This window comes from Mustelus asterias, unplaced genomic scaffold, assembly GCF_964213995.1.
Source record: "Mustelus asterias unplaced genomic scaffold, sMusAst1.hap1.1 HAP1_SCAFFOLD_241, whole genome shotgun sequence".
Taxonomy (NCBI): domain Eukaryota; kingdom Metazoa; phylum Chordata; class Chondrichthyes; order Carcharhiniformes; family Triakidae; genus Mustelus; species Mustelus asterias.
In genome coordinates, this window is record NW_027590213.1 from 374,007 (window position 1) to 399,871 (window position 25,865).

Sequence of the window (25,865 nt, forward strand, 5' to 3'; positions counted from 1 at the left end):
GGTCCAGCTCTGCTGGATTGGTCTTTCTTACAACTTTGCTTCCAGTGGGCTGGGAGAGCACATTTCCACAAATGATCCACACAAGCTGATGAAGGACATTTATTTTATCCTGGATAGTAAATCCTACTTCTCCTATCATTTCAAGTAGATCTAAATTAAATACATTTGTCTCTGTTCCATTGAGTCTACAGCACAGGGCCGGGCCAGTCGGCTCAATAGGTCTGTGTCAGTATTTATGCTCCACATGAGCCTCCACCCACCCCTCTTCATCTCCCCCCATCAGCATATCCTTCTATTCCTCTCTCCCTCATGTATGTATCCAGCTTCCCCTTCAATGTATTCATGCTGTTCACCTCAACCACTCGCTGTGGCAGTGAGTTCTACATTCTCTCCACTCGCTGGGTAAAGGTGTTTTTTATTAAATCCGTACTGGATTATTGAACCCCTTCATAATTTTGAAGACTTCCATCAGTCTTCAGTTTTCTAGAGAAAAGTAACACCGGCATTTTCAGAGGGTTAAATGCTCTCAGTTCTGGTATTATTCTCATGGGGTAAACCGGTCAGTCCCATTGCCCGGTTCTATCCCTTTATCCTTTCAGTTCTATTTCCCGCAAGTGTCGGTCCATTTTCCTTGTTAAATCGTTCATTGCCTCTGCTTCCACCACCCTCACAGGCAGTGAGTTCCAGCTCATTCCCCCTCATTGCATAAAACATCCCTTTCTCACATCCCCCTGCATCTCTCGCTAAGAATATATAAATCTGTGCATCTCATCCTTGCACCATCAGCTAATGGGAACAGCTTTTCCTTTTCACATTATTTAAACCTATTTTAATTTTGTACACCTCGAGCAAATCTCCCCTCCATCTCCTTTTCTCCAAGGAGAACAATCCCAGCTTCTCCAGCCTAGCTTGTGGATAAAATTCCTCATTCCTGGAACCATCCCGGTAAATCTCCTCTGCACCCTCTCCAGGACCCTCACGTCCTTCCAAAAGTGTGGTGACCAGAACTGGGCTCAGTGTTCTGTTGTGGCCTCACCCAGAGCTTTAGAAACTATCAGTGTAACCTCCCTGCTTTTGTTCTCAATTCCTCTGCTTCTGAAGCCCGAGAACACAGTCTCCAAATGGGAATGGTCAACATTTTTGCTTGAACATAAAATACATTTTAACAACAGTTTGGCTGAAGAAGATTTTGACCAATGAAGGAAAGAGTTGTTGACACAAAAAGAAGCTCTTTTGACCTTGCTCTCTCCAGAAGAGAATCCAGAATGTGAGATTCTGGGAAATGAAATTAAAAATGAAGCTGCAGCTACAACAGAGCAAGAAGAAGACAGTTTCAATGTGGAATTGACTGGAATTTTCTCTCTGGATTTAAACAATGGAGAAACTGCAAACATGGAAGAAAACCAAGTTCAAAACGTGCATTCTGAACAGACTGTTTTCAAAACTGAAGTTGAAAATTCACAGATGAACAGCAATGAGGACTCTCCTCTCGCAGGAGGAACTTTGCACGATAATTATTATAAGAAAACTTTCAGAAAACACGAAGCAGTAATTTCCATCTTCAGTGGAATGAGATTCCTGGACATGGAACCCAGCAGTGTGCTGTTCCCAAGCTGGACTTGTGAATGTGAAGTGGACAATGGAGGGATTATTATGTCTATTGCAGGTTATAAGGTAATTAAACATTAGACTTTGGAACGGGAGTTGGCCATTTGGCTCTTTGACCCTGCTTCACCATTTGATAAGATCACAACTATTTATATATACAGCATGTTGTACATTGTTAAAAGCAAAATACTGCGGATGCTGGAATCTGAAACAAAAACAGAAAATGCTGGAAAATCTCAGCAGGTCTGACAGCATCTGTGGGGAGAGAGAAGAGCCAATCTTTTGAATTTACGTTGTAATGTTTCAAATGGGATAATACGAGGATGATACATTTTCATTTCTTCATAGGGAAGGTGTTGCAAAGATCTAATTTCATAATTCCTATGTTTTAGAAGTATGAATTAGTTCAACAATTGCTTTTTTTAAAATTTAAGGTAAATGGAAAACCTGCACTGAGAATTTGACAGAAACAGCCGAAGGGGATTCACATTCACAAGGCGTGGCCAATGTTGGTTTAAGATGTCAAAACTCGAAGGGTAAGAAGTGTAAAAGGGCAGCTGGGCTCTTTTAGCTGGAGACCTGGAGACTTCAGGTCTGACAATTATTGCTCTGTCTTTGTTAGAGAGTGGAATTCTTCATGCAGACCTCAGGAAAAAAAGGTTTAGTTTTGAAACTAAATATATATCAGACATCCCAACAGATGTTTTAGCATGGGGATAAGTGAGCCCTGCTTGGAATTCTGGGTGTTTCTCACAGAAAGCAAGCAGTCTGCAGTTAGCTTGGAGGCCATCAGATATGGGACCAGCAGCTGTGAACCAGAAGCCACTGGGTCATTAGGAATCAGGGGTGCTGCTAATGTTTAAATCCCTCAGCAAGAAGGCAGTGAAGCCCACGGTTGGACTGAGGAGTCCACAGTTTTGAGGTCTCAAAGGAAAGTTGGAGAATTGTTTAGCCAAAAGCTAATGGAAAGACCCTCCGTAAAATCTTGGAGCCTGGAGAATAGCTGGAAAAGAGAGGAAAATTAAAGTGAATTCTGCAGAGCTTTGACATTCCTTTGAGAGTCCCAGGAACAGAATTGAACTTTCAAGATATCATTAAGTATAAAGAAACTTTTGGGGTGAGGTTAAAAAACAGGTTTATACCATAAGTCTTTATTGACTACAGTATTCAGTTTGTAGTGCTGTATTCTTACATTTTATTTTGTTTTATATATACAGTAAAGTTTGTTTTTGTTTAAAAATGTTAAATCTTTTCATGTAATTCTTTTAGTTAATCACTGGGTGTTCACAATTTTCTTTAAACATTAATTGTCCTGACCGGGATCACAAAACATTCACACAAACAATGTTTCAGAGCAAAGCAAAGAAGAAAAAATGTGACTTTCCTCCTTTTGTACAAAGCATTACATATAAAGACACCCCTCTCCTCAGAACCACAATAAGTTGTTAATATTCTCTTCATGAAATAATCTGATAATTGAAAGACTTATGCTACGTTCATTGTGCTGGCTTTTAATATTTTGTTTTATAAATTTTGTTCTTGTTTAAAAATGTGGAATCTTGTGGTGCAATTCTTTGTGAATCACTGGGTATTTGAGTTTCTCTTTAAACATTAACAATCCTGATTAGGATCAGAACAATACACAGCAACATATTTCACAATGAATCAAAGAAAAAACATGTACAAAGTATTACATTTCAGACACCGCTGTTCTAGGATCCACAATAATGTCTGAGCTCGGGCACTTACTTTAGTGAAACAATCTGATAATATGAATAAAATTTATACTAATTGTCGTCCCTTCTAAAGCAGGAGGGCGATCGCCCAGCACAGAGGGTAATTTGGGATTTCTCCCATAGACCAATTGGCAGGGATTACACCCTCCAACCATCTGAAGTGAACTCTTTACATGTTTGCGTAGCTTTAAGACTGGTTGCTGTGTTTACCTCTGGGACGGAAGGGTAGCACACTGGTTAGCACTGTTGCCTCACAGCGCCAGGGACCCGGGTTCGATTACTGGCTTGGGTCACTGTCTCTGTGGAGTTTGCATGTTCTCCCCATGTCTGCGTGGGTTTCCTCCGGGTGCTCCGGTTTCCTCCCACGTTCTGATAGACGTGCTGGTTAGGTCATTGACCCGAACAGGCGCCAGACTGTGACGATCAGGGGAATTTCACGGTAACTGTTCCCCCGTCATTCCTGAGATTCATTCACCTATTAGTGCTTTTCCAGACCTATCTTTTTTGTGATATCCAGATCTGCTAAATATACTTACACCCTCATTCAAAACTTGACAAAGTCTGACTATGCTTCATAGGCACCCATCAGATCATCTTTCTTGTAAATCTCATCAATGAAACCGAGTAAAAGATCCAAGCCTTGATCAGTATACGACCAGTGGATTTCCAGCTCAGAAAATGTTTTGCTGCCAATTTTCCTTTCGTTAGGAAGTGACAATGCCAAGGCCAGACATTGTTTTCTCATTGTTAGGGATGTAACCCGTGTCCACATCGCCACTTCATTCTTTCACTGATCGTATGGTTCAGGCTCAGAGAACATCGGCGGGTAATCAGACCCTGACAATTCCTACTGGCTTTCATCTCTCACAAAAGCTGCTGGGACTGTAAACTTCTGTCTGAAATATACTTTCCTCCAGTTTCCAAACTTCACCATTGGACAAATACTCTCTGTTACCTGGTTACAATCCTGACAGCCTTATGGTGAAGGAAGAAACTGGAACCAATCTTTATTTGGAATAGATTTATCTCCCAACTCTTCATACATACTTTCTTCATACACACTCATATAATTATTTGATCAAAGCCCTCCATCTGTACATTCTTAAACTCAATTGATTCAATTAACACCCATAGGGCAGGAATCCGGGTTCAATTCCAGCCTCGGGTGACTGTGTGGAGATTGCATGTTCTCCTCGTGTCTGTGTGGGTTTCCTCCAGGTGCTCCGATTTCCTCCCATTTTCTAAAGATGTGCTGGTTAGGTTGATTGGCCGTGGTAAATTGCCCCTTAGCGTCAGGGGGATTAGCAGGGTAAATGTGTAGGTTTACTGGAGTGGGGCCTGGTTGGGATTGTGGTCGGTGCAGACTCAATGGGCCAAGTGACCTCCTTCTGCACTGTAGGAATTCTGTGATTAAAAAGAAAAGGTCTCTAATCGGTGTGAACTTGTTGGTGTGTCAGCAAGTTGGATGACTGATGACGTTCCCTAAACTCAGGGCAGGGGAATGGCCTCCCCTCAATGTGGACTTGCTGGTGTCTCAGCAGGTTGGATGAATCAGTGAATCTCTTCTCATAAACAAAACACATCAAAGGTCTTTCCCCAGTGCGACCACATTGGTGTTTTAGCAGACTGGATGACTCAATGAATCCTTCTCTTGGAGCAGGTGAATGGGTTCTTCCTGCTGTGAACTCGCTGGTGTGTCAGCAGGTTGGATGACTGAGTGAATCCCTTCCCACATACGGAGCAAGTGAATGGCCTCTCCCCAGTGTGAACTCGCTGGTGTGTCAGCAGATGAGGTGACCGTGTGAATCCCTTCCCACACTCAGCGCAGGTGAACAGCCTCTTCCTGGTGTGACTGCGTTGATGTGTCAGCAGACAGGATGACTCAGTGAATGCTTTCCCACACTCAGAGCAGATGAATGGTCTCTCTCCAGTGTGGATTCACTGGTGTGTCGGCATGTTGGATAACTGAGTGAATCCTTTCCCACACTCAGCACAGGTGAATGGTCTCTCCTTGGTGTGAACTCGCTGGTGTGTCCGCAGGGTAGATGAATCCTTGAATCTCTTCCCACACTCAGTGCAGGTGAATGGCCTCTCCCCACTATGAACTCGCTTGTGTGTCTGCAGGTGTGATGACTGAGTGAATCTATTCCCACACTCAAAGCAGGTAAAAGGTCTTTTCCCAGTGTGGATGTGTCGGTGAATTTCCAGTTGAGATGGGGCTCTGAATCCCTTCCCACAATCTCCACATTTCCACGGTTTCTCCATGGCGCGGGTGTCCTTGTGTCTCTCCAGGTTTGATGATCAATTGAAGCCTTGTCCACACACACAAAGCGAGTACGGTTTCTCCTCACTCCGAATGGTGTGATATTTCTTTCAGGGTGTGTAATTGGTTAATGGTCTTTCCACAGTCAGTTTGCTGGTACACTCTCACTCAGATCTGTGTGTCTCGATGCTTTTCCAGTCACATATTTAAACCTTCTGAAGCAGACAGAACACCATTTCTTTATACACGCTTTTTTCATACACACTCATATAATGATCCAATCAACGCCCTCCATCTGTACATACTTCAACTCAATTCGAGACTGAAAGAGCGATGATATTCAGGTCCTTTTGAATCGAGTGAATGTGTCAGGTCTCGGTGTGACGTTTGGTTTCAGATTTTTATCGCAAATCTTCTCCTTCTCAAAACCTGTAAAAGGAATTTAGAAAAGTCAGCACTGTCAGTACAGCAGAGAAATTCAGAACACACGATTCTAGTTTCAGTTGAACATTCATTCCTATTTTGTTCACCAAAAGTTGTAAACCTCAATCTCACATATTCCCTCTGCTCTCACTCGGCTGTATCTAATATTCACCCTCACAATTCTCCTGAAGGTGCTGATTGATGCTGAGTGGCCGACCCCTACTCACTGCTTCCTGACCTGGAGACCTGAAAACCTTGATGCAGACTGCTAGACTCAATACAAACCCAACCCATAGGTACAGATTCTGGAGGAAAACATGTGTTGAATAAACACTGCTGTATTACTTGCTCAGAGCTTCATGACCATGTCAGTGAGAACTTCATTAAGGTGCTGAGTGTTCACAAACACAAACTCGCTGCTTATGAGAATGCTGGAATTAGAGATGATCCAAGATTTCAAACTCAACTGGATGGACAACTGAAGGAAATAATCTTGCAGAGATACAAGGGTACAGCGGGAGAATAGGACTGGCTGGATTGCTCTACAAAGAGTCAGCACGGACTCGAATGAACATTTTCTGTGCTGTAATTAATCAATGACTGGAAATGTATGTCACCACAGTGCCATATTACAAATTTGAAATAACAATAAATGAAATTTATCACAGAACCATAAATAATATATCTAATATGTACCTAACAACACAACTAGACATAACACTGACCTATATAAAATTACTGTCCAACAAAGAATCATAAACTTACACCAGATTACACCAAACATATCCAAACATGCCAAACCTTACTATCCTCCACTTAAATGTCAACTATCTCCTGAAGAAACCAGCCCTTTAATTGTGAACATTAGGAACGTGACCATCCTTTTAGCCAGACAAATAAATGTGTCAAGTTGAGGGAGCTCAAGGATGTCAATGTATTTCAGAGAGAGAGAGACCTGGGCCAACCTTTCCAGAGTCTGCAGCCTCCCTGGATTCACTTCCTTTCCCTTCAGTTGCTGCAAGTCCCCAATTTCCCGCAGAATGAGAAAAGAAATGGAAAGGGGAGAAAAGAAAGTGTTTGACTCACAGATCTTGGCCTCTGGAGGAGGTTTGAGTCCGTCTGAAACTCAACCCGCATTGTCACAAAGACCGCGCTCTGATTGGCTGGAGGACCAGAGTCCTTCCGGTCTTCCAAGAATTTCCATTGGTCAACGCCTCAGCAGGGTTCAGAAACACTTCCGCACATGCGCAGATTCCCCTTTCCCTTGGACATGCGCAGATTCGAGCTTGGGCTATTGAGCGATTTCCCCAGCGCGAGGCATTGTGGGGCATGCGGCCGCCATTACTCCTCTGGAGCCCAGTCTCCAAACTCCTGGGACTGGGATGAAAGGTGGAGGTGGGAGTGACTGCATCCAGAAACAAAGCACATGTGGGTAGTCACTAGATTATATATTGATGCCCCATTAGCAAAACAGTTCAACTTCAGGCATAAAGATTGAAATTTTGGGGTGAGACACTAGGGAGGGCAAGAGGTCATCTGAAATTTGGGGTGAGATACTAAGGAGGGCAAGAGGTAGTCTGAAATTGAAACCGAGAGTTAGCACATAAAGTGGAGAAGTATTGATTTGATTTATTATTGTCACATGTATTGGGATACAATGAAAAGTATTGCTTCTTGCACATTATAAAGACAAAACACATCGTTCATAGAGTACATGGGGAGAAGGAAAGGAGAAGGTGCAGAATGTAGTGCTACAGTCATAGCTAGGGCATTGAGAAAGATTAATTTAATACATGTTAGGTCCATTCAAAAGTCTAATTGCAGCAGGGAATTGAAAAAGAAAGCAGGAGGAGAAAAGGATGAATTAGTGGAACAATCAATGGGGAGGAAGGTGGGTGTGAGAGGACAGAGATTTATAGTTTGAATGGGACAAACATGCCGAATGATAACCAGAATTTTCAGTTCTGATTTTGTATTCTGTACTTGATTACTTGATAACTTCAATCCTGCCATATCCATTCATAATCTCTATCAGGTCAGCACTCAGCCTTGGCTTTTCCAGAGAATAGGGTGGCATGGTGGGACAGTGGCTAGCATTGCTGCCTCACAGCACCAGGAACCCCAGGCCTTGGGTGACTGTGGGATATGCACGTTTGCCCCTTGTCTGTGTGGGTTTCCTCCAGGTCTCTAATTTCCTCCCACAGTCCAAAGATGTGTAGGTTAGTTGAATTGGCCATGGTGAATTGCCCCTTAGTGTCCAAAAATGTGTAGATTAGGGGGATTAGCAGGGTGAATACATGAAGTTATGGGGATAGGGCATGAGGTAGATGCATTGTCAGAGAGTCGGCGCAGACTCAATGGGTCTCCTTCTGCACCGTAGGGATTCTATGATTCTACGAAAACATTCCCAACCTGTTTAGTCTCTCCATTAACTTAAAAGCACTCTCAGTTCTGGTATCATTCTTGTGAATCTTTCTTGCATCATCTCGAGATTCTCTGTCAATCTTAAACGGGCAGACAATTAAAATTTAGATTCAGTTTAACTTGGTTGCTTGAGCCTAATTACTCAGTTCCAGACTGACTCTAAAACACTTCAGTTCAAAAGGGAGTTTACCATCAGGCAAAACAGGACTCTGAAATGGCAAATAATAACAATGTTTATTTAAAAGAAAAAGATTTACCTGTGAAATACACAAGGAAGTTTTGCCACCTCAATTGGGGGATCACCCCAGGTAAAAGTGTGAATGTTCCTGAGGTTCCTGAACTACCAGTAACTTCCCAAAATCCTGCCCCAGGGGCACTCAGTATCTCCACGAATAGAGCTCAACTTGTAAACACAAGATGGTTCTTGAAACAGACCTTTAACTCTTTAAGCAGCATTCCCTCATCTCCAATACATTCATAGAATCATAGAGTGCAGAAGAGGCCCTTCAGCCCATCGAGTCTGCACCAACACACGAGAAACACCTGAACTCCCATCTAATCACATCTACCAGCACTTGGCCCATAGCCAGCAATTCATATTAAGATCACTGCTACTTAGAGATGATTTCACTGTGAAGTCATCAATTAATCCCGTCTTGTTGTATAATACCAGTGCGAGTGAAGCCTGCTTTCAAACGTACTCTTCCTCGAAACTATCCCCAAAACATTCTATGAACTCCTCATCTACATGACCTTTGTCCATCGGCTTTCCCAGTATATCAGTAGATTAAAATCCCTCTTGATTATTACTGTATCTTTACCACAAGCTCCCATTACCTTTTCCTTTGTACTCTGTCCTACCGTGTCGTTACAATTAGAAAGCCTGTCCATCACTCCCACAAGTGAATTTTGCCTTTACCATTTCCCCATCTCAAACCAAACCACTTCAAACATCCTGGTTTCCTGAACTTAGGTATCCCTCTCTAATGTGCTAATACTGCCAATAATCAACAGAGACACCCTTCAACCTTTTCCCAGACTCCTGTCCCTCCTAAATGTCACATACACATATTTAGCTCACCACTGACTTCTCAAGGGCATTAGGGGTGGGCAATAAATGCTGGGTGAGCCAGTGACACCTACATCCCACGAATGAATAGGAACAAATTCAGGCCCCACTCTATATCTCTCTAATGGTTATCAACTGATAATTCTTTCCTTATATTTGTGCTGCTGTCAGTTCATCAGTTGTGTTTCAAAAGCTATGTGTGTTTAGATGCAGAGCCTTTAGTTTTGTCCCTTTAATATTTTTGTAGCGTCGAACCACATCTACTGATGTGATCTATAATTTGCTCTTTCATTATCTTCCTGTCACAGTCTGTTTATCATTTCCCAAATTCTTACCGTTCTCTCTTTCCTTACTCTTTTGTTTGCCATATCTTCCAAAACGTATCAGAAAAGAACCAACAATGGAACAGTCGGCAACAGGACATCAATCAGTCTCCTCTTACCTTAGAGAAATCAAGGACGCAAACATGTGTGATTGACACAAAGTTGATTTAAACTATATCCAGAATCTTAAACTCCAGTGCAGTTACAAGGATTATTAACATCAACTGAAACAAACTCCAACTGTCAGGATGAACATGGTTCAGTCTTGTGATTAACAGCAGCAATAACAGCAGAAACCAACTCCTGTAATCATTTGTGAACTCGCTGGTGTTTCTGCAGGGTGTTCGCACGGGTGAATCCTTTCCCACACACTGAGCAGATGAATAATGTCTCCCTGGTGTGACTGTGCTGGTGTTTCAGCCGGAGGGAATGCTGAGTGAATCGCTTCCCACACACACAGCAGATAAACGGTCTCTCTCCAGTGTGAACTCGCTGGTGAATCAGCAGATCCATTTTGCCTTTGAAGCTCTTCTCACAGTCTGAACATTTAAAAGGTCTCGTGTCAGAGTGAACACGTTGGTGTGAAGTGAGTTGGGCAGACTGGGTGAATCCCTTCCCACACTCGGAGCAGGTGAATGGTCTCACACCAGTGTGAATGCGCTTGTGTCTCAGCAAGGTGGATGACTGAGTGAATCCCTCCCCACACACAGAGCAGATGAATGGTCTCTCCCCAGGGGAGATATTTCTTTTTTAAAAGTTCATTATTACTGTCACAAGTAGGCCTACATTAACAGTGCAATGAAGTTACTGTGAAAATCCCCCAGTCGCCACACTCCGCACCTGTTTGGGTTCACTCAGACGGTTATGAATCTTTAGAATTCTCTACCCCAGAGGGCTGTGGAAGTTCAGTCATTGAGTGTTTTTAAAGCAGAGATTGATAGATTTCTAAATACCAATATCACAAAGGGATATGGGGATAGTGTGGGGGAAAAGGCATTGAAGTGGATGTTCAGCCCTGATTGGATTGAATGGTACAGCAGGCTCGATGGGCTGAATGGCCAGCTCCTGCTCCTATGTTCCAATGATACAAAGATCGGCAGGAGAGTAAGTCGTGAAGAGGTGGTAAGGAGATACAAAGTGATGCAGATAAGTTAAGTGAGTGGGAAAAGATATGGCAAATGGAATATAGTGCGGGAAAATGTGAAATTGTCAAATTTGGCTGGAAGAATAAAAAGATTTATTATCTAAATGGTGAGAAATTAGAGAGCTCTGAGATTCAGAGGAATCTGGGTGTCCAAGAGTATCCTTTATAATAGATCGCAGCATTTTCACTCCTACTGATGTCAGGTTAATGGGTCTGTGGTTCCCATTTTCTCTTTCCCTCCTGAAACAGTGGGGTCACATTTACCACCTTCCAATCTGCAGCAACCGTTCCAGAATCTATAGAATTTGGAAAGATGACCAATGTATCCACTATCTCTCCAGCCACCTCTTCCAACACTCCGACATGTAGATCATCAGCTTTTGGGGATTTTTGGATCCCATTAATTTCTCCAGTACTACCTTTTCACTAATCTCTTTCAGTCCCTCATGCTCACTACTCCCTTGGTTCTCTTGTGTTTTTGGGATGATTTCCGTATCTTCCTCTGTGAAGACAGACACACATTGTTTAGTTTCTGTTGTGGGAAAAGTCACCACTCGGAGATCAGAGTTGAGATTCAACACGTAGTTTATTAAATCGAAGCGCTTCGGAAGAAACCCTGATAGTTTCTTAATCTTGCTTGGTGGCAAGCGTGCTTACATACATCAAAACATCGGTAGTCTCGCATCAAGTCGTAGGCGGTTACATACTTTGGCCAATTGGGCCCCTTGACAATAGCTGGTTATCAATAACTCCCAATCACATTTCGTTGAAAACAAGAATCATACCTCACTGTTTCAATTCCACCTTTCAGGCCATCTTCCTGTGAGGTACCTGACTATTCCTGTCCTTTGCTATCTGACTATTCCTGCTTGCTTTGCACTTTTACATTAAAATGAGACATAGCTCACCCTAGCTTGTCACTAGTCAGGGCTCGAGTGTTTGTGGTTAACCACAGAGTGCAAGGTCACATACACAGCATTTCTTGTAGGCACAGTTTTGAATTCACAATAATGGCTTGAACAGTCTCAATTTTACTCCAACAGTTTCTCTGCCATTTTCCTATTTCCCATTATAAACTCTCCTGTCTCTGCCTGGAATGGACCCACATTTGTCTTTGCTAATCTTTTTCTTTTCACACACCGATAGGAGCTTTTTCAGTCGGTTTTATGTTTCGCTAGTTTGCTCTCATATTCAGTTTTCTCTTTCTTTCTAAGTTTCTTGGTCCTTCTTTGCTGAATTCTAAAGCAAGTTCCCAATCCTTGGCCTTACGAATATTTTGGCCACTTTATGAGTCTCTTCCACGGATCTAATCGAATCTTTAACTTTTCTTGTAAGCCACGGTTGCTTCACTTTTCCCATTGGATTTTTGTTCCTTAAAGGAATCTATATTTGTTATATATATGTGAAATGAAAGTGGTCAAAGTCCCAGAGGACCACAGACTGCTCTCCACTTTGAGAGAGAGCTGACCGGTGGTGTTTTAACCTGAGGGTAACCACACATCAAATGAGGGACAAGGTTGAGAAGGTGGGGCATTTGTGTGTAACCTCAGCCAGTACGGGAGTTGAACCTGCACTGTTGGTATCACTCCACACCACGAACAAGCCATCCAGCCAACTGAGCTAACTGACCCTCTTGTCAACATATAATAATCCCTGAAATATTAGCTATTGCCTGTCTCCCATGATACCTTTTGATGCAGTTTCCCAATCCATCTCAGATACAGGATCTCATATTTTAGTTTTCTTCTGTGAGAAACATCCAGAAAAATTAAACAAAAGAACCATATAAGTACCACAGCCCATCTCCATGGCAACGTCACATACTTCAGTGGGGTTCCAAACAGAATTACGAATTAAATATCTTTGAACTTACAAACGTGCCTTCACTCTTGTGATCCTTGTGAAATTTGAAGACAAGAAATGTGCTCTCCCAGGCTCAAAGATCATCAGCCCACTGGAGGCAAAGCCGTGAGTCCGGCCAGTCCAGCATCAAGAAACCCTCTGACTCTCCCCGTTGACCAACTGTGAGGATGAACAAAATGCAGTCCTGGATGTAATTGAGAGCAGAAACAATAACAGCAGAATCCAAACCCTGGAATCACTTGTGAACTCGCTGGTGGCTCAACAGGTGGAATGAGTAAGCAATTCCATTCCCATGTTGAGAGCAGATGACCGACCCCTACTCTGTGTGAACTCGCCAGTGTTTCCGCAGGGAGGATGAATCACTGAATATCTTCCCACATTGAGAGCAGGTGAACAGTTTCTCTCCAGTGTGGATTTGCTGGTGTGTCTGCAGTTTGAAAAGCCAAGAGAAGACCTTCCCACAGTGAGAGCAGGTGAATGGTCTCTCCCCAGTGTGGATTCGTTGGTGTATCTGCAGGTTGGATAACTGACTGAATCCCTTCCCACATTGAAAGCAGGTGAATGGTCTCTCCCCAGTGTGAATGCGCTGGTGTATTTGCAGAGCGGATGAATCACTGAATCCCTTCCCACACTGAGAGCAGTTGAATGGCCTCTCCCCAGTGTGAACTCGCTGATGTCTCAATAGATTGGCTGACATGGTGAATCCCTTCCCACACACAGAGCAAGTGAATGGCCTCTCCCCAGTGTGAACTCTCTGGTGTGTCAGCAGCTGGGATGAGAGAGGGAATCCCTTCCAACACTGGGAGCAGATAAATGGCTTCTGCCCAGTATGAACTTGCTGGTGTCTCTGCAGGGTTGATGGATCAGTGAATGCCTTCCCACACACAGAGCAGGTGAATGGCCTCTCCCCGCTGTGAACTCGCTGGTGTCTCCGCAGGTGGGATGAATCACTGAACCGCTTCCCACACTGAGAGCAGGTGAATGGCCTCTCCCCAGTGTGAACTCGCTGGTGTATCCGCAGGTGGGATGAATAACTGAATCCCTTTCCACACTGAGAGCAGGTGAACGGTTTCTCCCCGGTGTGAACTTGCTGGTGTATCAGCAGGGAGGATGACTGAGTGAATCCCTCCCCACACTGAGAGCAGGTGAGTGGTCTCTCTCCAGTGTGAACTCGCTTGTGGGACTGTAGGAAGGATAGCCGAGTGAATCCCTTCCCACACTCAGTGCACGTGAATGGCCTCTCCCCAGTGTGAACTCGCTGGTGTGTCTGCAGGTCAGATGACAGAGTGAATCCCTTCCCACACTGAGAGCAGGTGAATGGCCTCTCTCCAGTGTGAACTCGCTGGTGTGTAAGCAGGTGGGATGACTGAGTGAATCCCTTTCCACACTGAGGGCAGGTAAATGGCTTCTCCCCAGTGTGAATGCGCTGATGGATTTCCAGTTGTGATGAAAACCTGAATTCCTTCCCACAGTCCCCACATTTCCACGGTTTCTCCATGGTGCTGGTGTCCTTGTGTCTCTCCAGGTTGGACGATCAGTTGAAGCTTCATCCACACACAGAACACAGGTACAGTTGCTCTTTTTTGTGAATGGTGTGATATCTCTTCAGGCTGTGTCACTGATTAAAGCTCTTTCCACAGTCAGTTCACTGGAACACTCTCGCTCAGGTGTGTGTGTGTCTCGGTGCTTTTCCAATCACACTGATGTTTGAAATCTTTTGAAGCCGACAGATCGTGACTCTGTCAGATCGAGATGTGACGTTTGAGATTTCTGTCTGTGATTCCTCCTCTTCTGATATCCTTTAAAAACAATTTACAAAAAACATCACAGTCAGAACAGACAATTCTCCCTTCTATGGGAACATCCTTTCCTCTGTCATTAATGAAAATCTGTAAATCTCCATCCCACACATTGTCCCTCCATTCTCACGCTGCCGGATCTAACATTCAGCCACCCAACACTCCTGATGGTGCTGATTCAGGATGAATGACAGATCCATGCTCACTGCTTCCTGTCCTGGACACCGAGGTCGGAACAAATAGAGTTGTCCTATCGAGAGAGGCTAAATAGTCTGGGTCTGTGTTCCTTGGAGTTTAGAAGAGTGAGGATGACTTTATTCAAACATATAATTTGATTTGATTCATTATTGTCGCACATATTAACAAACAGTGAAAAGTATTGTTTCTTGCGCACTATACAGAGAAAGCATACCATTCATAGAGAAGGAAGCAAGAGAGTGCAGAATGTAGTGTTACAGTCATAGCTAGGGTGTAGAGAAAGAGCAACTTAATGCAAGGTAAGTCCATTCAAAAGTCTGACAGCAGCAGGGACAGAAGCTGTTCTTGAGTCGCTTGACACGGGCGGCATGATAGCACAGTGGTTAGCACTGCTGCTTCACAGCTCCAGGGACCTGGGTTCGATTCCCGGCTTGGGTCACTGTCTGTGTGGAGTTTGCACATTCTCCTCGTGTCTGCGTGGGTTTCCTCCAGGTGCTCCGGTTTCCTCCCACAGTCCAAAGATGTGTGGGTTAGGTTGATTGGCAATGATAAAAATTGCCCCTTAGAGTCCTGAGATGCGTAGGCTGGAGGGATTAGTGGGTAAATATGTAGGGATATGGGGGTAGGGCCTGGGTGGGATTGTGGTCGGTGCAGACTTGATGGGCCAAATGGCCCCTTTCTGCACTGTAGGGTTTCTATGAAATGCCTTTTTATGGTACATGCCCTCAGACTTTTGTATCTTTTCCCCGACGGAAGAAGGTGGAAGAGAGAATGTCCGGGGTGTGTGGGGTCCTTGATTATGCTGGCTGCTTCGCCAAGGCAGTGGGAAGTGTAGACAGAGTCAATGGATGGGAGGCCCTGGTTTGCGTGATGGATTGGGCTACATTCACGACATTTTGTAGTTCCTTGCGGTCTTGGGCAGAGCAGGAGCCATACCAAACTGTGATACAACCAGAAAGAATGCTTGCTATGGTGCATCTGTAAATCTGTATAAGATCCTGAGGGAGCTTGATAGAGTAGATGTGAGATATTTTCACGAGAGGAAGAGAACACGCTACAAGGGGCGGCATGGTAGCACAGTGGTTAGCACTGCTGCTTCACAGCTCCAGGGACCTGGGTTCAATTCCCGGCTTGGGTCACTGTCTGTATGGAGTTTGCACATTCTCCTCGTGTCTGCGTGGGTTTCCTCCGGGTGCTCCGGTTTCCTCCCACAGTCCAAAGATGTGCGGGTTAGGTTGATTGGCCATGATAAAATTGCCCCTTAGTGTCCTGGGATGCGTAGATTAGAGGGATAACGGGTAAAATATGTAGGGATATAGGGGTGGGGCCTGGGTGGGATTGTGGTCGGTGCAGACTCGATGGGCCGAATGGCCTCTTTCTGTACTGTAGGGTTTCTATGTTTCTATGAAGTTAAAGGGCCAGTCATTTAAAACTGAGGTGCGGAGAAATTTCTTCTCGCAGAGGGTGGTGAATCTCTGGAATTCTCTGCTCCAAAGGATGGTAGAGGCTGAATCATTAGAAGTATTTAAAATGGAGGTGGATAAATATTTGACAGATTGAGGACTAGAGGGCGATGGGGAAATGGCTCACAAAAGGAGGCCGGCATCGATCAGCCAGGATTGTACTGAATGGCAGGGTCGCTTGAAGGGCCTGGTGGCCTCTCCTGCTTCTATTTCTTGTGATCAGTTGCTGCAAGTCCCTAATTTCCCCCAGAGTGAGAAAAGAAATGGAAAGGGGGAGAAAAGAAAGTGTTTTACTCACAGATGTTGGCCTCTTTTTAAGGTCAAACCAAATAAACAAACAGGAGGAAGTTTCAGTCAGTCTGAAGCGCAATTTGCAGTCACACAAAGCCCGTCCTGTGATTGGTTGGAGGACCAGAGTCCTTCCGGTCCTCCAATTCTTCCCATTGGTCAACACCTCAGACTGAAGGTCAGGGGGCGGGCTCTCCCCTGCACATGCGCAGTTTCCCCTCTCCCTCGGGGCCGGGTGTCTGGAAACCTTGGCTCGTGGAGGTGCCGGGGGAGGGGGCACAACGGGTGGGGGGACAACGGGTGGGGGCGGGGCTCCCATGTCCGCGCGTCCGGGCCTGCGCACTGGGATCCATCCAAGGATGTTGGCGCGGAGCAAAGTGATTGCTGTTGGCCGATTGAGGCAAAGCTCCATTGTGTCGTCACAATGACTCAGAGGGGCGTTCCCAGCACACAGTGTCCCATTGGCAGCAATATCACTGGTTACAGAAGCAGCACACTGCGGATTGGACACCAGCTCAGCGCGGCTGGCGGTCAAGCCCCGCCCACCCCCACGTGGGCTCGGGTTCCGCCCCCTTATTGTCTACATGCGGCAGATTGACCAATGGCAATGCGTGGAGGACCAGATCAGCCCTGGTCCTCCAGCCAGTCAGAGTCCGGGCCCTGTGTCAATGGCTGCACGAATGTTCCTCCATTGTTTGTCCAACAAACTGCTGCTCATCCTCCTCCTCTCTCTGAACAAAGATTGAGCTTCAGACAGACTCAAACTTCCTCCTGTCGTCCACATCTGTGAGTGGGAAAGATTGGATTGTCCATGTATTTTTCACATTTGTTCTTTGTGTATTTGTAATTGTTTTGTATTAACGTATTTGTAATAAACAAAAAGAAACCAACATCTGTGAGTGGGAAAGATTGGATTGTCCAGCCAGTCCACCATATTGGCCGTTCGCTTTGCGTGTTGGCCAGTATAGTGTGCTCCAGGCAGGGGGCGGGCAGAGGATAAGGAGTTCAAGGCGGGCTTAATGCGCGCCTTGCGGTGAGCTTTTGGAAATGTGGCCGCTGGGAGGAACGCCTTGGTCGGCGTGAAGTTTCTGTTTCAAGTGCTTGGGTTCGTGACTTGTGCAAGAACTTTTTGTTTCGGCTGGGGCTTGTTGAATGCTGCTCTCGCTGGGATTCCTGTGCCTTGAAAGGCGTGGCCCAGGTAGATGCAATCTCGGAAGACCCAAGCCAGGGAGGAGCCATTTGGGAACTATGGTTTCGGAAGGTTCAGCCGCGGAAGGTGTGACCCCAGACGGTGCAGCCCCAGTGGGTGTGATTTTGGAAGTTCTGGCCCGGAGTGGTGGACTTTGGAGGACTGTAGTTGAGCGTTGTCGACTTCGGACGGTGGAATGTTGATGGGCGAAGCTCTGGAAGGCGATGCCTCCGAAATGTTTCACAATTGTATGGTTGTTCATGGATTGTTTGTTATTGTAATATGTGGTTTTCCTGTTATGATAGTTGGTGGTTTGTTCCGGCCCCCGTCTATTTTCTTGCGTTATTTGTGGCCTGGGGGGCATCCCCCCCTGGATAAAGTCACCCCCGGGGGGTGTGACATCCACTTGGGGAAAGTTCTGGGTGGTGAAGCCCCGGATATAGTAACACCAGAGGGATTTTTATTCTCCGGGAGAAAAATTGGGAAGGCAGGCCCGAACTGAGTACCCTGGAGAGACTCTCCCACCGCCCCGGCTGAAATTCCGGAAGGGATTCCGGATTGAGTAGGTTCGGGGTGGTTTCCCCATTTCCCCCCTCCGGCTGAACATCCGTAAGGTGTAACCCCCGGATATGAGTACCACTGGAGGGTTGCATCCCCCGGCAGGTGGACAAACCCAGGGGACGGTGCCCTTATGCTTCAGTGTTTATTTTTTGTTGTGTACAGTTGTAGTGTTGTGTTAATGTTTGTAGATTTGTAGATTATGATTTGTAAATGGAGGTGTATTTTGAGGGCAATGCCCTGGAAAACTGTAATTGACGATGAACCCTTCTGAAATGGAAGGTAGTAACTGATAAATGGATGGCGTTAGCCATCGGTAATGTATTTTTTCACATTTGTTCTTTGTGTATTTGTAATTGTTTTGTATTAACGTATTTGTAATAAACAAGAAGAAACCAACATCTGAGTGGGAAAGATTGGATTGTCCAGCCAGTCCACCATATTGGCCGTTCGCTTTGCGTGTTGGCCAGTATAGTGTGCTCCAGGCAGGGGGCGGGCAGAGGATAAGGAGTTCAAGGCGGGCTTAATGCGCGCCTTGCGGTGAGCTTTTGGAAATGTGGCCGCTGGGAGGAACGCCTTGGTCGGCGTGAAGTTTCTGTTTCAAGTGCTTGGGTTCGTGACTTGTGCAAGAACTTTTTGTTTCGGCTGGGGCTTGTTGAATGCTGCTCTCGCTGGGATTCCTGTGCCTTGAAAGGCGTGGCCCAGGTAGATGCAATCTCGGAAGACCCAAGACAGGGAGGAGCCATTTGGGAACTATGGTTTCGGAAGGTTCAGCCGCGGAAGGTGTGACCCCAGACGGTGCAGCCCCAATGGGTGTGATTTTGGAAGATCTGGCCCGGAGTGGTGGACTTTGGAGGACTGTATCTGAGCGTTGTCGACTTCGGACGGTGGAATGTTGATGGGCGAAGCTCTGGAAGGCGATGCCTCCGAAATGTTTCACAATTGTATGGTTGTTCATGGATTGTTTGTTATTGTAATATGTGGTTTTCCTGTTATGATAGTTGGTGGTTTGTTCCGGCCCCCGTCTATTTTCTTGCGTTATTTGTGGCCTGGGGGGCATCCCCCCCTGGATAAAGTCACCCCCGGGGGGTGTGACATCCACTTGGGGAAAGTTCTGGGTGGTGAAGCCCCGGATATAGTAACACCAGAGGGATTTTATTCTCCGGGAGAAAAATTGGGAAGGCAGGCCCGAACTGAGTACCCTGGAGAGACTCTCCCACCGCCCCGGCTGAAATTCCCGAAGGGATTCCGGATTGAGTAGGTTCGGGGTGGTTTCCCCATTTCCCCCCTCCGGCTGAACATCCGTAAGGTGTAACCCCCGGATATGAGTACCACTGGAGGGTTGCATCCCCCGGCAGGTGGACAAACCCAGGGGACGGTGCCCTTATGCTTCAGTGTTTATTTTTTGTTGTGTATAGTTGTAGTGTTGTGTTAATGTTTGTAGATTTGTAGATTATGATTTGTAAATGGAGGTGTATTTTGAGGGCAATGCCCTGGAAAACTGTAATTGATGATGAACCCTTCCGAAATGGAAGGTAGTAATTGATAAATGGATGGTGTTAGCCATCGGTAATGTATTCTTCAGATTTGTTCTTTGTTCATTTGTAATTGTTTTGTAATATCGTGTTTGTACTAACCAACGGAAAATCTTTGCATTGTTTGTGGCCTGGGGGGCATCCCCCCCGCCCCCCCTGGATAGAGTGACCCCCGGGGGGTGTGACATCCAGTTGGGGAAAGTGTCCGGGGCACCCAGAGGGGTAACACCGGGGGGGTTTTGTTCTCCGGGAGAAAAATTGGGAAGGCAGGCCGAATTGAGTATCCCGGAGAGCTTTTCCCACCGCCCCAGCCGAAAATCCGGAAGGCAGTCCGGATTGAGTAGGTTCGGGGTGGTTTTCCTGTCCCCCCGCCTCCAGTCGAACATCCGTTAGGTGGAACCCCCGGACCTGAGTACCTCTGGAGGGTTGCATCCCCCGGCAGGGGAAAAACCCGGGAGGCGGTGCCCTGGAGGGCGGCGGATATGCTGCAATGTTTATTCTTGTTGTGTTGTACTAATGTTTGTCACTTTGTAGATTATGATTTGTAATTGGAGGTGTATTGAGAGGGCAATGCCCTGGAAAACTATGACCGTTAGTGAACCCTTCCGAAATAGAAGATAGTAACTGATAAATGGATGGCGTTAGCCATTGGTAATGTATTTTTTGTGTATTTGTAATTGCTTTGTATTAACGTATTTGTAATAAACAAAAAGAAACCAACATCTGTGAGTGGGAAAGATTGGATTGTCCAGCCAGTCCACCATATTGGCCGTTCGCTTTGCGTGTTGGCCAGTATAGTGTGCTCCAGGCAGGGGGCGGGCAGAGGATAAGGAGTTCAAGGCGGGCTTAATGCGCGCCTTGCGGTGAGCTTTTGGAAATGTGGCCGCTGGGAGGAACGCCTTGGTCGGCGTGAAGTTTCTGTTTCAAATGCTTGGGTTCGTGACTTGTGCAAGAACTTTTTGTTTCAGCTGGGGCTTGTTGAATGCTGCTCTCGCTGGGATTCCTGTGCCTTGAAAGGCGTGGCCCAGGTAGATGCAATCTCGGAAGACCCAAGCCAGGGAGGAGCCATTTGGGAACTATGGTTTCGGAAGGTTCAGCCGCGGAAGGTGTGACCCCAGACGGTGCAGCCCCAGTGGGTGTGATTTTGGAAGATCTGGCCCGGAGTGGTGGACTTTGGAGGACTGTAGTTGAGCGTTGTCGACTTCGGACGGTGGAATGTTGATGGGCGAAGCTCTGGAAGGCGAGGCCTCCGAAATGTTTCACAATTGTATGGTTGTTCATGGATTGTTTGTTATTGAAATATGTGGTTTTCCTGTTATGGTAGTTGGTGGTTTGTTCCGGCCCCCGTCTATTTTCTTGCGTTATTTGTGGCCTGGGGGGCATCCCCCCCTGGATAAAGTCACCCCCGGGGGGTGTGACATCCACTTGGGGAAAGTTCTGGGTGGTGAAGCCCCGGACATAGTAACACCAGAGGGATTTTTATTCTCCGGGAGAAAAATTGGGAAGGCAGGCCCGAACTGAGTACCCTGGAGAGACTCTCCCACCGCCACGGCTGAAATTCCGGAAGGGATTCCGGATTGAGTAGGCGGGGTGGTTTCCCCCATTTCCCCCCTCCGGCTGAACATCCGTAAGGTGTAACCCCCGGATATGAGTACCACTGGAGGGTTGCATCCCCCGGCAGGTGGACAAACCCAGGGGACGGTGCCCTTATGCTTCAGTGTTTATTTTTTGTTGTGTACAGTTGTAGTGTTGTGTTAATGTTTGTAGATTTGTAGATTATGATTTGTAAATGGAGGTGTATTTTGAGGGCAATGCCCTGGAAAACTGTAATTGACGATGAACCCTTCCGAAATGGAAGGTAGTAATTGATAAATGGATGGTGTTAGCCATCGGTAATGTATTTTTCAGATTTGTTCTTTGTTCATTTGTAATTGTTTTGTAATATCGTGTTTGTACTAACCAACGGAAAATCTTTGCATTGTTTGTGGCCTGGGGGGTATCCCCCACCCCCCTCCCTCCTGGATAGAGTGACCCCCGGGGGGTGTGACATCCAGTTGGGGAAAGTGTCCGGGGCACCCAGAGGGGTAACACCGGGGGGGTTTTGTTCTCCAGGAGAAAAATTGGGAAGGCAGGCCGAATTGAGTATCCCGGAGAGCTTTTCCCACCGCCCCAGCCGAAAATCCGGAAGGCAGTCCGGATTGAGTAGGTTCGGGGTGGTTTTCCTGTCCCCCCGCCTCCAGTCGAACATCCGTCAGGTGGAACCCCCGGACCTGAGTACCTCTGGAGAGTTGCATCCCCCGGCAGGGGAAAAACCCGGGAGGCGGTGCCCTGGAGGGCGGCGGATATGCTGCAATGTTTATTCTTGTTGTGTTGTACTAATGTTTGTCACTTTGTAGATTATGATTTGTAATTGGAGGTGTATTGAGAGGGCAATGCCCTGGAAAACTATGACCGTTAGTGAACCCTTCCGAAATAGAAGATAGTAACTGATAAATGGATGGCGTTAGCCATTGGTAATGTATTTTTTGTGTATTTGTAATTGCTTTGTATTAACGTATTTGTGATAAATAAAAAGAAACCAACATCTGTGAGTGGGAAAGATTGGATTGTCCAGCCAGTCCACCATATTGGCCGTTCGCTTTGCGTGTTGGCCAGTATAGTGTGCTCCAGGCAGGGGGCGGGCAGAGGATAAGGAGTTCAAGGCGGGCTTAATGCGCGCCTTGCGGTGAGCTTTTGGAAATGTGGCCGCTGGGAGGAACGCCTTGGTCGGCGTGAAGTTTCTGTTTCAAGTGCTTGGGTTCGTGACTTGTGTAAGAACTTTTTGTTTCGGCTGGGGCTTGTTGAATGTTGCTCTCGCTGGGATTCCTGTGCCTTGAATGGCGTGGCCCAGGTAGATGCAATCTCGGAAGACCCTAGCCAGGGAGGAGCAATTTGGGAACGAGGGTTTCGGAAGGTTCAGCCGCGGAAGGTGTGACCCCAGACGGTGCAGCCCCAGTGGGTGTGATTTTGGAAGATCTGGCCCGGAGTGGTGGACTTTGGAAGACTGTAGTTGAGCTTTGTCGACTTCGGACGGTGTAATGTTGATGGGCGAAGCTCTGGAAGGCGATGCCTCTGGAATGTTTCACAATTGTATGGTTGTTAATGGATTGTTTATCGTAATATGTGGTTCTCCTGTTATATTAGTTGGTGGTTTATTCCGCCCCCCCCCCACCCCCATCTATTTCCTTACATTATTTGTGGCCTGGGGGGCATCTCCCCCCCCCGCCCCCCTGGATAGATTAACCCCCGGGGGGTGTAGCATCCGGTTGGGAACGTTCTGGGTGGTGAAGCCCCGGACATAGTAACACCAGAGGGACCCCATTCTCCAGGAGAAAGTCCGGGGGAAAGTCGGGGAGTGCCCCCCCCCCGCAAAATGAGTACCCCGGAGAGCCTTTCCCACCGCCCCAGCTGAAACTCCGGAAGGGATGCCGGACGGAGTAGGTCCGGAGTGGTATCCCCTTTTCCCCCCTCCGGTCGAACATCCGTAATGTGTAACCCCGGACATTAGTACCTCTGGAGGGTTGCATCCCCCGGTAGGGGACAAACCCAGGGGGCGGTGCCCTGGAGGATAGTGGTTATGCTTCAGTGTTTATTTTTTGTTGTGTACAGTTGTGGTGTTGTGTTAATGTTTGTAGATTTGTAGATTATGATTTGTAAATGGAGGTGTATTTAGGGGCAATGCCCTGGAAAACTGTAATCGACGATGAACCCTTCTGAAATGGAAGGTAGTAATTGATAAATGGATGGCGTTCGCCGTCGGTAATGTATTTTTCATATTTGTTCTTTGCGCATTTGTAATTGTTTTGTAATATCGTATTTGTACTAACCAACAGAAATTCTTTGCCGGATTTGTGGCCTGGGGGGCATCCCCCCCTGGATAGAGTAACCCCCGGGGGGGGTGTGACATCCGGTTGGGGAAAGTTCTGGGTGGTGAAGCCCCGGACACAGTAACACCGGAGGGATCTTATTCTGTGGGAGAAAATCGGGACGGCAGGCCGAATTGAGTATCCCGGAGAACCTTTCCCACCGCCCCGGCTGAAACTCCGGAAGGGATTCCGGATTGAGTAGGTCCGGGGTGGGTTCCCATTTCCCCCCTCCAGCCAAACATCCATTAGGTGGAATCCCCGGACCTGAGTACCTCTGGAAGGTTGCATCCCCCAGCAGGGGAAAAACCCAGGAGGCGGTGCCCTGGAGGGCGGCGGATATGCTGCAATGTTTATTCTTGTTGTGTTGGACTAATGTTTGTCACTTTGTAGATTATGATTTGTAAATGGAGGTGTATTGAGAGGGCAATGCCCTGGAAAACTATGACCGTTAGTGAACCCTTCCTAAATAGAAGGTAGTGACTGATAAATGGATGGCGTTAGCTATTGGTAATGTATTTTTCACATTTGTGCTTTGTGTATTTTAATTGTTTTGTATTAACGTATTTGTAATAAATGAAAAGATACCAACATCTGTGAGTGAAACATTTTCTTTTCTCCCCCTTTCCATTTCTTTTCTCATTCTGGGGGAAATTGGGGACTTGCAGCAACTGAAGGGAAAGGAAGTGAATCCAGGGAGGCTGCAGATCCTGGAAAGGTTGGCCCAGGTTTCTCTCTCTCTTAAAGACATTGACATCCTTTGCTTCCTCAGCTTGACACATTTATTTGTTTGTCTAAAAGGATGGTCTCTTTTCTAATGTTCACAATTAAAGGGCTGATTTCCCCAGGCGATGGCTGACATTTAAGGAGACAGTAAATTAATATAGGACAGAGATATGTCTACTGTTATTAAATGGTCCATATCAGATCATAGAAATCATAGAAACCCTACAGTACAGAAAGAGGCCATTTGGCCCATCGAGTCTGCACCAACCATAATCCCACCCAGGCCCTACCCCCATATCCCGACACATTTACCCACTAATCCCTCTAACCTATGCATGTCAGGACACTAAGGGGCAATTTTAGCATGGCCAATCAACCTCACCCACACATCTTTGGACTGTGGGAGGAAACCGGAGCACCCGGAGGAAACCCACGCAGACACGAGGAGAATGTGCAAACTCCACACAGACAGTGACCCAAGCCGGGAATCGAACCCAGGTCCCTGGAGCTGTGAAGCAGCAGTGCTAACCACTGTGCTACCGTGCCGCCCATATATTATTTATTGTCTTGTAATAAAATATAGTTAATGTCTTTTCTTGCTGTGTAATGTAGTACCTTAGCTATATTTCCAGTCATCTCTTCCGTCAGAGTGTTGTACTATCTGGGTTTCTCTTCCTTGGGGACCAGTGAAGGCTGAAGATCATTGAATATATCATTGAGGGGACAAGGGAGTCAAGAGTTATGGGGAAAACGGAGAGAAAGTTAAGATGAGGAGGGATTTCTTCACTTGAGGATGTGGTGAAGTTTTGGCATTCTCTACCCCAGAAACCTAGTCATAAAGTATGCTCAAGCAGGGGATTGATATATTTCTAGACATTGAAGATATCAAGAGATATGGGGGAATAATCTGGCAGAGGTAAATCGGTCAGTGAGCTCATTGAATGGTTCAGCAGGCTCGATGGGCCGAATGGTCAACAGCAGCAACTATTTCTTCAGATCTGTGTCCAGGGCAGGAAGCAGTGAGCATGGGTCTGTCAATCAGCCTGAATTTACAGCTCTTGGTGAATGAGAGAGGAAAGCACATTCCATAGAAACTTGAATTGTCTGTTTTGAATTTCTATCCTGTACTGACAGTGAAATGTTTTCTAACTTGTTTTTACAGGATATTGGAAGAGGAGAAATCACTGACAGAAATCTCAGACGTGATGTGCATTTTGGACAAAATCACTCGATCCCTTGGGACATGAATATCAGAGAAATGTTTGACCGGTCTGTCAACTTCAAAAGATTCTAAACATTAGTGTGGATGGACAAGCAGCGAGACACACACACACCCGAGTGAGAGTGTTCCAGT

The 25,865-nt window shown here is 46.2% G+C and overlaps 1 protein-coding gene across 1 annotated transcript in view; it reads right to left on the reverse strand.

Annotated features, from left to right (window-relative positions):
- Positions 1-4,932: 4,932 nt before the first annotated feature.
- The window catches only part of LOC144485865 (uncharacterized), a 65,034-nt gene continuing 44,101 nt past the window's right edge, over positions 4,933-25,865 (reverse strand). The window contains exons 2-4 of the mRNA XM_078203941.1: positions 13,308-14,652; positions 10,316-10,458; positions 4,933-5,181 (exon numbers count right to left, since the gene is read on the reverse strand). Coding sequence (XP_078060067.1) covers positions 4,980-5,181; positions 10,316-10,458; positions 13,308-14,351 — 1,389 coding nt within the window. The 5' untranslated portion in view covers positions 14,352-14,652 and the 3' untranslated portion in view covers positions 4,933-4,979. The remainder of the gene's footprint in view (positions 5,182-10,315; positions 10,459-13,307; positions 14,653-25,865) is intronic.